Genomic DNA, 12,357 nt, shown 5'->3' with positions numbered 1-12,357 from the left:
TGGGTGGACTTCCTTTTTCTCACAGGTTTCCTTGTCATTTTATAACCAGTTCACTGGACCATGGAGTCAAGACCCCTGGATTTACATTGTCTCCTATTCCTGCAAGAACTGCTGAGTGCCTAGATCTCTACTGGATACTGAGAAATAACGACTGAGACCAGAGGTCAGCTGAGAAAGAATTCTGAGTAGCTTGGAGGTCAAGATTTCTACAAATATAAACTGTACATGTAATTAAATCATGCGTACCTTTGACTAACAATATGTATAAATCAAACACAAAGTTAAAAGAAAAGTTTCTCCTCCCCAGCCCTGACTCCAAAAAAAAAAAAAAAACTGGTAACACACTAAAGCCAGACTTCCAAATATTTTGGTTGCTAAAATTTTCATTTTATCATTACACATCTCTTCCTAACTGTGCCACTTCGAAATACAATGTTTAGCAAGTCCTTAGACATTTTTAACCTTAATAACATGGGTAGGCATATACTATAAACACAATGCCAATAAAGCATAAAAGCAAAATCCATGTCATTTCACACAAAGACATTTACATTACTAGCTGTTGACCTTACTGCCAATTTTTCTGATACATCATTCAATTTAATTTTCCAATCTGTTGAAAACATTCTCCAGTTGCTGAATGGCTTCATAAATTGTATTTATGACCCTGGCTTTAAAGTTTCTTCAAATGATGTAACTTTGATAAGTAAACAGCAAAGTCGCGTAAGAAATAAAAAGTAGTCAAATAAGGACAGGTCAACCAAATGAGTTTCCCAAGGATTAAAAAAACCCCTCTTCTCTATCAGATACGACCAGGATAAACAGCTTGCTCAAAAAAGGTCTTTGACAAAAGGTTGCAAATTGTGTACCTCTGATTTTTTCACCAAACCGAAGAAGGAGCAAGATACCAAATTAGAGGCCTTACTGTTACAGAAGAACAGCACATTTTGCAAAATACATATGGGCTTCTGCCGAAAACATGATTTGAAGAATTGGCTCAGGAGAGCTACCTGAGAGACAAAATGAGGCTGAACTTCCTGAGTTATGGCATAACCTGCCAGAAGGAGAAGAAAAACAACTATACTATGTAAATAATGAATGTGGCAAAGGTCTCGTTTTCAAATGATACACACTTCTTATTGCCAATTCCTTGTATAAGGATGCTTCCTGAACCCCACCTTCAAGGTAAGGGGGCTAGCAGTGCAGAGATGGGGCAAGAATCACACCTGAATTCCCTTTTCTGGCATTCTAATGCTCCCGTTCACATGCGGCAGGGATTTAGCCTAGTTTGGATCAAAGCTTCCTCTACTTCATTTAACAGATTTGCTCAGATGGAAGGTCTCAAAGGAGAAACAATGTTAGTAAATGGGGGATTTCTGAACATATGAATATGTAGGTCATTGGATTTTTAAATAAATCAGAGAATAGTTTATCTATTAAGGAAGATTCACTGTACATATTTCATGAAACCATTCTTATTATAGGTCAGTGGACATCCCACAACCCTCCCTTGGTAATATGAAGTCTTGTAAAATACTGTCATCAACCTTTGCATACTGTCATAAGCCTCCGATTAATTTTTTAAGTCCATAAAGTGACAAGGGGTAAAAGAATGCTTAAGGTCAGGGTTTATAACCAAGCTGTCAAAATGCAAAGATGTAAACACAGTAAAGAGCCAAGCAACTTATTTCATGTCTACAGGACTGATAAGTGCAAGTGTGCTAACACGAAAATAAATTCACGATAGAAGCAAGGGAAAATAACTGTGCAAAAAAAAAAAAAATCTGACAGAGCACTGGTCCTATTACTTCCAGAAATTATCAGTCTAACAGACCCACGTGCAGCACTGACAGAGCACTGGAGATGGGGCAGAGCCTAGAAGCAGAGCTACCCTGAAGCTCACTTAAATCACATAATTCACCTTTGGGACTCAGTAAGGATGGCTTTCATTTGAATCAAGTCTGAAAGATCTCACAGGGCCTCATATCCGATGTCTGTTTCCATCTCTCTGTCTCTCTGTCTCTCTCTCTCTCATCCCTTTAAACCCTCTGACCCCACATTCAATGTCCATAACTAAATCTGGCTAATATCAGTATCAGCCCGTTGAACTCAGGGGACTCAGTTTAAAGTAACAGTAGTGACAATATTTTCAAGAGAAAGTACTACAGTAAAAAATTCTATACTATTTCCCTAATAATATCTTGCTCATGATTTATGAACAATACTGATAATATTTTCAAAACAAAGTAATACAATAAAAACTTCTACACTATTCCCATAACATCTTGCTTTAGATTTGTGAAGGTAGTAGGCAAAAACTGAAGATACGTTTTATCCAAGCTACTGTCCTGTGATGTAACCAAATGCCAATTAGACTAGCAATGACCTTGGTCTGTAATCTGGCATAAAAAGCACATCCTGAGATAAAGATTCCCGTGCAAGTGATTTATCCAGGAAGTGCTTCTGAGGGACCATGAGGGAGTGGGAGAAGCAGGCCAGAGGAGGGAAGAAATCCAAGCAAAGCCCCAGCCTCAGCATGATCCTGCAGGGAGCTCTGGAGTGGAAGTCACACTTCAGCGCTGGCCCTGCTACAGAAGGCAGGGGCTGGGCTTCCACCCGCCTGCACCTGTCGGACGTCGACTGAGCGGTTCCGGCTCTCTGCCAGTGCGAGCCAAGCAAAACCCAGTAGCCTGAGGCGAACGGAGAGCCAACCAGCAGACCCATCGGCTTTTAGAAATTAAGTCATGAGGCGGGGGGTGGGGAGGGGAGGGGAGGGTCCTGTGGGAGGAGTGGGGCTTGGAAAACGGAGCAGGCTTCCTATCTGCCTCAGCCCCCTCTGGTGTACTGACCATTCCAAATCTCTTTGTGACCCTAGGTAATGGCAATGCTTAGAAATGTGTCATAGGATTGCCTGAATATTAATGACCAGGTCAGAAAACACCACTTTTATCTTTTTATTCTGATAGGGTCCCCTTTGTCATGAAAGTCTTAAGAGACATGAAAAGTAGTGCTAACCATTTCTTTCCAAAGAATAGCAAGGAAGAAAGTGATGGTGCTCAGAGAATATTTTATATAAGGTCATAATGACAATAATAGGCTCCTCCCCTGCTGAGGGTGCCCAGGATGTGACGCTCTGCAGCCCTCCCTGCATCTGGAACTACACTGGCCTCAGGCCCCTGCTGAAGATTCAATATTCTGACACGGCATGATCTCAGATGTGCTGTTTCCCTTGCCCAACAAATGACTTCACTTCTGTTCTTAGCTTGGACAGTATGTGTTTGTATTAGCAAACCAACAGAAAAATGTAAAAAGAAAAATTAATAAATCAGATAGGCCAAAGGTTGTCTATCTCTGACTCCGGTGGAAGTTATGACTTTGTTGTGAAGTGTGGGTGGGTGATCACTGTATCAAACAAATGTATTTTATGTCTTTAAAAGACATATTAACCAAAATAAAAATGCATTAAAAAGTAAGTTCTTGGAAATATAGCTCTATTCCCTTAATTATGTTATTTTACATCACCAACTGATACACTTTTTTTCCCCAAGTGTAACTTTTTTTTTTAATCAAAGTATAGTTGATTTATGATGTTGTGTTAGTTTCTGGTGTACAGCATAGTGATTCAATTATACATATAGATATATATTATTTTTTAGATTCTTTTCGCAAAATAGGTATTACAAGATATTAAGTATAGTTCCCTGTGCTGTACAGTAGGATCTTGCTGTTTCTCTATTTTATGTATAGTAGTTTGTACCTGCAAATCCTGAACTCCTATATACTTACAGTGGCAATGGATAAGACATAGAAAGTAATTTTCTTTTTGGAGAACTATTATTTTCAAATGCTATTTATTATGAATTTGAGTTTTTCATCTGGAAGTCTTAAACATGAAAAATGAGGCTTTTTTTTTTACAGTTCTAGATTTGTTTATGACTATTGTGCATGCGATTTTGGTTCTGCAGCACACACAGACACACACAGTAACTAACTGTTAGGTTTGTTCCTTGTCCAATCATCAAGCACAAATCCAGGAATACATACTACAGCGTGACAAGTCAAGCTGCTTAGTACTGAATCTGACAGTAAGTGAATAACAGAGATCATGAACTATTTCTGGAAAATATTCAGTGGACTGAGGATATGCTATGTATTCGTAAAGCAACTGGGAACAAGACTTAGGTGTCCATCTAAATAAATGGTTCTGATTCTGTTTGCTTTAAGAAAAAACAAATGTTGAGATTCTATTCTATCTAAAGATTAACAACTCATTTATATACTATCTATAAGGTTAATTTTTATTTGTTTACTATGGCTGGCAAATTATTATATCACCCATACATATCTGATTCCACTCAAAAAAGCCTAACATTTGGAATAGCCATGGTTGATTTCATGAAGCAGAGTACTCCACATTTTCCACTTAATGCTGCTGGTGAAACCCAGCTGTCCAACCTTACCGTTAGAGACTACAGTATATACAGCAGAAACAATCTGCCTGTTGACCTCCAGCTTAAGTTCAAACTATGTCATTCCGTCAATACCATCTACCTTGATTAGGTTGGGCTTTATACACAACAGGTTATGATCCCAGAGGGATGAAAAGCTTTCCCAAATTAAAAGCAGAAATTTAAAAGGAAATACTCATACATTCCTACGCAGTTTCCATTTGATATCCTCAAGGCTGGCCCATGAACTCAAGTTCATGTTGATTGAAAGTGAATGTTTCTTTCTGGGTGTAGCCATCTTACAAATTTAATGGCAAGAGGAAAATAGTAAAATGTGTTCCATGTTTCAATTAGACCTTTTATAACTTGGCACTTGAAAGATGGCAATGCCAAAGAAAAATCATTAATCCAAAAAAACAGACAGAAAGGATTGTGCAGAAGAAGACAGACCTCCAGGAGTCTAGGGCCCTGGCAGAGCATTTCCTCACACCAACACGGCTTGCCTCTTGTCCAGCCTCACTGTGAGTCTTGTCTCATGCTTCATGCTACTTGGATAAAATGTATGCTTTACTTGAGTCTAAAATCCAAAGAAATACAACCATGCTTTCAATTTTATCCTTATCCAAAGGAGCTGTATAAATAACCAGCAATAAAATGTTGGCCAGCCTTGAAATGCCTATTCCTGCACATGAATGAGAGATGAAAGAACACATACACATACACACACACACACACACACAACTGCAAAACACAGACTAAAAGATGCATCCTTCCACTTTGTTTTACGATAGTATGTAACAGATTTGCTCAAAAGGACCGGAGCTTTTCATAACCCTAGTCCAGATAACTGTGGACACAAAAAGGCTGCCTGAGGACTTTGAGTCACAAGAAAAAGTGGTGGAGTGATGTTTGGAACACGTGCAGACCTCTGTGAACCTCCAAACTCATTTCCAAATGATGTAAATAGACCCTGTCAATAATAGAATACATAAATTAGCTAAGAGTCAAGGGAGCAAGAGATTCCATCCCTCTTGGTCTCCTGCCATACCTGATCTGTCAGCACCAAACCTCAGACAACCCCACTGTGTTTCTTCCCTGCTCCTACTCCGGCAGCTCCAGTGTGGCCGAAGACAGTTACCAAACCACAGTGGTTGGTTCCATCACTAGTTCATGCTATTTGACTTTAGCTGAGGCCCCAAACTGCCTCACAAATTCTTCTGTCTCAAACTGACTCCCTATCACTTTCAAACTGTCAACCCACTTCTGGCCCCACTTTCAACATCAAATTTTAGAAAGAGTAATTTGCAGCCACTGTTCCTGTATTCTCATCAGTTAATCACTCCTTAACTCCTAAATTCGGGCTCCTGCCTTCACCACTCTAATGAAATTATACCCTAAAGTTTGCCAAAGGTCTCTCCCAACAATCGCCAAATTTCATAAGATGATTCTATGCTTCCTCTTCCCAGACGTCTTAGCCTCCCACACATGGACAAGTCTCCTCCGGAAACTCTCTACCCTGTCCTCTGTCCTCTGGCCAGCATCGCCCTCTTCTTCTACCTCTACCTGCCCTCATCTCTCCTGGGACTCCTCTGTCTCTTTTCCCGGTGAGAGTAGTCGTGGTGGTTTCGCCCCTCATTCCCCTGTCTCTTTAAATCCCAGGCTCTGTGAATAAATGCCTAATCTCTTCCCCTAACCCGGACAGCTCTTCTTAGCATTAACTCTTATTTTCAGTGACTGCTGCACATCTTCACTCAAGAAGTCTGCTAGCACTTCAAAGTCAAACTAGCCCGATCCAAAATAATCACTTTCCGCTTCCTCCAACCATCGAGTTATCTTGACTCCAAGTGGTTGCACCTTCTGTCGACTGTACTCCCATGAGGCTTTTTGACTGTAATCTCTACTCCATTGCCCCAGTCTTGTTCAAAACCTCTACACATTTCAGCTGGACACTTAAGGCAGCCTCCTAAATGTTATGCCTACCCTCTTGCTATCATCAAGGGGAGGAAAATCTTCCTAAGGTCCAATTCTGGTTATTGGATCATAGCATGTCCCTGCAAAAAAACTTCAGTGGGTTCCCGTGCCTATTAAATAGAGTTCTTAAGTTCTTGGCATGGCCCTAAGACCTTTTCTGATCTGCTCCCGCTCCACCTTCAAGTTTTATCACTAGCTTTGCTCTCAACTACCAACTACTTCTGTATTTTTCTGACTCAACTTTTCTCATGATTTTTTCAACCTAAAATTCCCTTCTTCTCCATCTCTGCCTGTTTAGTTTTACTTATCCTTCAAAGTATAACTGCCCAGTAACCTCATATTCAAGTCAGTGGTTTACATATGGACTCACCCATGATCCTTCTCATCTTTGCATCTGCACAGAGCTTGGCTTCTTGCCTTACATTTAGTAGGACGGCTAAACTTAAACCCACTGTCCTCTGAAGACTTACCATACTCATTCTTCTGTATGTATTCCTGACCCCCAACTCCTCATGAATGCCCACTGCAATCATTGCTTACTTCATCCTACGTTATTCACCTTACTTCACGTTTTACTTAGTTATCTGGGTACACATTTTTTCTCACTACTACATTGTTAGCTCCTTAAGTTTAGGTACTTTTACTTGTTTATCACTCATACAGTCGGCCCTCTGTATCTGTGGATTCTGCATCCACAGATAGAGAGGATTCACTGTACTGTGCCATTTTGTGTAAGGGATTTGGACACCTGCATGCGGACTTTGGTATTTGCACCTGTGGATTTTGGTATTAGTGGGGTCCTGGAACCAATCTCTCATGGATACCAAGGGATGACTGTATAAGAGCTAGATTAGTGGTTCTCAGAGTCTGGCCCTAGACCAGCAGCACCGAATCACGTGGGATCTTGTCAGACATGCAAGTTTCTGTGTCCCATTCTAGACCTAGTGAATCAGAAGCTCTGGGACTAGGCCCAGCAATCTGTGTTTTAACAGCCTTCCAGGTAATTCTGATGCACACTGATGTTTAAGCACTGGTAGAAAAGAACTTCTTACTTATAAGCAGCCTTCAATAAATTAAGACATACATAAATAAACTGTTTACCTTTTTATCATTTAATATTATACTGACATATAATTCTCTTGAGTGTAACAATGAGTAAACTATGTACTACCACTTTATCAATATCTTAAATCTAACTTGTATATTTTGAAGGGTTTATTAAAAATTACAGAAATGATGTACAGTGGTACTCTTTTTATAAAGTCAAAAAACAAAGTAAATGATAAATTGGGCATGAATAGTTTTAGTGCTACTTAAAAAGGAAAACAAGAATGATAACCACAAAATTCAAGATCAGGGTTACATCTGGGGGAAAGCAGATGGAGAAGATGCTGAGAGGAAGAACATATAAACAGACCCAAGTTATTGGTAACATTTTGGGTCCTGTGTTGGGTGGTGGGTTCACAGACGTTCATTACAGTACTGAAACTGATTAATTACAGCCAAGCATGGATCAATGGTGACAGTATTTCATGAACTAAGGATTATTAATTAATCTAATAAAATGTGTTCTGAGATCCATAAAATGTGTTTAAAGAGATAAAAAAGAACTAAGATCTGTCACAATCTGTCCCTAGTATTATTCTTAACCACTAGTTAGGATGTTCAATGTTAACTGTACCTGTGTGCGGTTGAAAGCCACTCTTGCAAAGACAGCTTGGGACACACTAGCCCTCTTCAGCTCATCTCTGACTTGCTGGTAGATATCTGGAGACACTTCCACAGAGGAGTTGGTGGGCTCCGGCTTGACTGCTCTGGGAATGGGTGGATGGTTCAGGAACTGCTGGTTGATGGCTTGAGGATGCTGGTGGGCCAGGAGCCGGCTAACGGCAATCTGTTGGTTTATCAGATGGGCCATGGCTATTTGTTGCCTGACAAGCTGCGGACTGAGTTGGGGAGAAAGAAGACCAGGGCTCATGATGGGCTGTAACGCGGGCACTTGGTTTCGGATTGGAGTACTGTGGTGGATTTGGCTATGAGGAGACTGTTCGTTGGTTTTCCCCAGGGATGCCAGCTGGTTCATATTTGGTAAATGCATTGGACGCTGGCCCAGAACACAATAGTCTGAAAGGTTTTCTCGTTCCACTCTTTCCACTGTTAAGAGATGAAAACAAGAATTCATCATTATTATCACCTGTATAATTTATTGCCGATATATGTAGCACCAAATTATATTTTTGGTATTTTAACGACATAGACTTTTTTCATACAAAGCTGGGAGTCCCAGAGTAAGCGTGAGTTACTTTACTCTGTAAACTGTTACAATAATAGATTTTTCCATAGGTAATATAAATGTAAAAATATTTACCACTTCAATCTTCTTAAATTTCTAAGATTAGGCATTTTATTGAATAGCCAAGACAGAAACCACTAACCATTACAAATTCCAAATCTTCTCATATTCCCAAGCTCAATCATCTCCCTCATCACCCTCTGTGATAAAAACACCAGCTGTTTTCATCTTCTACAGTTTGTGGTTAATGGTGTAGTTCATGGTTATCAGGAAATGACAAGGACAATATCTCCTGCCAAAGTACCAGCTACCTCCTAATAAAAATTCCACATAAATACTATTACTCAACTATGGAAACATTTATGGAAAACGACTACCACAGAGTGTATTCTTTTATCTTCTCATTCGCTATCTTTTTTATAGAAATATTTCTTTAAGAAATGGATATTTTAATGATTGTGACACGGATTAGGGTAAGAAAAAAGTCTCACAAAATGAACAACCTCACCTTGATTTGCCATTAAATAAGTTTCTCCCCTTCTCCAGTGTCTACCTTATTATGCTTTGTTGCACTTTAGTAAAGATTTAAGAAATAATTGAAAGGGAGGGGGGAAAAAGTATCATTTATGTTCAAATATGAAGCAGATTTTTTTCTTTCTTCAAGATTATTTCTCAGGAATGAGTCACGTCACAGTCAAATCCTTACCTAATTTCTGTGTTACTTTATTATGTAAAACAAGTTGGTCTGGGGAAAACACATTAGGTTGAAACAACCTTGACTCTTACTAGCTTTAAATGCTTGTAGATGTAAAAATCATTTTTAAAGCAAAAACTTCAGACAGATTTAGTCATTTTTTTCTTACAGTTGCAAATGTTGAATATGATTACGCAAAAGCCTATTAATATAACTTTAAAGAACACTGCTCTGGGTGATTACATGCTGGGGAACAAAAAGGTATCCACCTATAAGACAATTTTTTAAAATAACCACTCCCTTCCCCCACCATACACAAATAATGCTTGTAAATTGGCATATGGTTTACAGTAACAGAATCATATTTGATCAAAAAAGTACTGAGTCTCAAAAAAATTTAGGCAGAAATGATGTGTTCTGAAAAATTGGGTAAGATAATTCAAAACAGGGGATTTAGTGATGACAAAGTCCTTAGTACCAAATCACACATGAAGAATTTTAATAAAATCAGTCAATGAACTGTAAAGGTGGGGAAGTGATATTTCTAAATAGTTTATGTAATATGTGATTAATACACATGTGAAGGAAATGAATATATTAACAATGTAAATAGGTATCTGATTGTTTTAGCTGTATGTCTGAATGTTTTATATATTTAAAACTTCTCATTGTGAAAATAGATCAACATCCATATCTTGGAATCACCATATATTCAGACATAGACAGTATTTTTTATTGATTTTTAAAAAAACTGAATGATTGCTTAACTTTCCTATGAACCCTTAACTAAGTCAAAAGTTTACCTCAAACTTTTTAAGAGCTCAGTTTCTAACTTAATCCTTTCAGTGTAATTCATACAGTTTATATTCACCTTTCCTTCATAAGGTTCAAGGTGAACAAATTATTTTCACCTTATACTCTAAAGGCAAACATTTTTCAGTCATTGCAATAATTAAACTTCACAGTACACAATCTTAAAACCAAACCAAGTAAATGGTTAAGAGTCTTCGAACAAGGCAATCTAACACAGTTTCCACAGAACAGATGTTACTATGATAATTTCCTTACTGAAAAAAGAGTAGAGACCACAGACTCCTTCAAGAGTAAAGGTGTACTTTATAGGAAGAAATATTTGCACTCAGGTATACATTTGACTCACTTTTGTTTGTTTGTTTGCTTTTTTCCAGCCAAAATAAAGGCACATTCAAATATCAAATTATGTTTTCAGGTACTTAAGAAGCAGATGTTTTATTCATTTCTTCTTCTACTCAAAAAACAGAGAAACATCCTCTGAAAGCTTGCATTCTTTGACCAAAAGTTAATTTTCCCAAAGGTCATTATTTTCATTTTTCAGAGATTTAATTACATTTGAGTGAGTTACTTTCTTAAGATATATCTAAATCACATCATTAATTTAAAAAAAAAACACAAACAAACAAATGTCAGAGCTCCATGAAACCTAGATGAAATTGTTGCAATAAGAACTGGAATAAAGTCAGTCTATATTCCTTTAAGATTATACATAATAATTCTCCCTTTTCTTATGAGTTTCCATATCCTTGTAATTCCATACAGAACAGTGAGTGAGGAAGCATCCTTAGAGACGTGTAGTAACACCACAGTACTCACTCATCAGTCAGCCGTGATGAGGGAATTGCAAACACAAATGTCTACACACCCAGGCAGAGAACAACAGCCAGAGAGGCCAGCCACAGAGATATCAGGGGAAAGCAGAGAAGGCCTGCCCAGTCCAAAGAAAGCAGCCACTCCCATGACTCTGCCAGCTGTCTTTCTCACATTGTCATTTCTTTAGATTTTTTTTCCAAGAAAATGAAAAACCTGGATTTTTACAACATAGCCCCTAATTTTTAACCTAATTCCATTTTCAAAACACAACTGAAGCCAAATGAAACATTTATGAAAACTAGATCCTGCCCATTCATGGGCTACTGATGTTAAAATTTTGCCTGTAAGACTAAAGACACCCCCTATGTTGTTAAAGAAAAAAAAAATCAATGATCTTTGTTAAAGATGGTAAGGCAGATCTTATTCAGGACCATCGCAATAGATACAAGGATTTCACAGAGGGAGAGAAAATGGACCCAACTCCAAAGACAGATTGGGAAAGCGAGAATTTATAGTCAAGGAGCAGGGTGGAGGTCAGGGGGTAGAAAATTACTAAGAGGAAACTTCAACAGTAAGGGGGATTCTAGCGAAACCGACCCAGCAGGATTCTTTGCTGAATATAGGCCAGGGTGATCAGACATCACCTGGGGGATGGTGGAGGATGAGGAACAGATGAGAATGAGATAGCGAGGGTGATCAGATATCAAGGCTGAGGGGTTCTGGTTAAACTGACTTAGCAGGGCCCTTGTAAAACTGGACTTTACAAAGACGTGCACAGATAGGCTTAGGAGAAGGTTCAGGAGCCTGCCTAAAGTTTGGTCAAGCAAAGAATCTTTGTCAATGTTTTCCAGTCCTGGACAGCTCCATCAATAGAAGCCAAGTTCTTTACTTCCAGTAATATAGAAAAAAAAAAATCATCATCCCAACTTGAAGAATGCCTAAAAATCAAATGCTTATCAACAGAATGAATCTCTACTGACCAAGGCAATGCATGGTTTCAGGAATGGTTTGTACAGATTTTGCCAAATGTGAAAAACTTCTTCAATTTTTTCTGCTGCCATTCATATACAAAAATATCAGAATAATATTTTAGCCTCTTTCGTCACAGCAGGTGAAATACACATGCTCAAAACAAACAAACAAACAAAAACAAAACTCAGAGGGGCACCACAATGTACCAGACTCAATATGAAAACTGAGCTTGGGCATTCATTCTTTCTTTTCCCTTTCCTTTCCGGCTTGCCTTCCTTCTTCCTCCCCCCCCCCTTTCCTCCCTTTTTCTTTCTTTCTTTTTAAATTACTTGAAAACAATCACAGGGACTGAA

General features: G+C 38.6%; 1 protein-coding gene across 4 annotated transcripts in view; it reads right to left on the bottom strand.

Moving 5' to 3' along the window:
* SATB2 (SATB homeobox 2) overlaps positions 1–12,357 on the bottom strand; it is a 178,576-nt gene that overhangs the window by 63,058 nt on the left and 103,161 nt on the right. For all 4 annotated transcript variants that reach the window (XM_072961523.1, XM_031678076.2, XM_072961525.1 and 1 more), the window contains one exon: positions 8,101–8,573. In XM_072961523.1, coding sequence (XP_072817624.1) covers positions 8,101–8,573 — 473 coding nt within the window. The remainder of the gene's footprint in view (positions 1–8,100; positions 8,574–12,357) is intronic.

This window comes from Vicugna pacos, chromosome 5 (genome assembly GCF_048564905.1).
Source record: "Vicugna pacos chromosome 5, VicPac4, whole genome shotgun sequence".
Classification (NCBI taxonomy): domain Eukaryota; kingdom Metazoa; phylum Chordata; class Mammalia; order Artiodactyla; family Camelidae; genus Vicugna; species Vicugna pacos.
The sequence above is the reverse complement of the archived record's forward strand: the minus strand, read 5'-3'. Positions and strand labels throughout refer to the sequence as shown.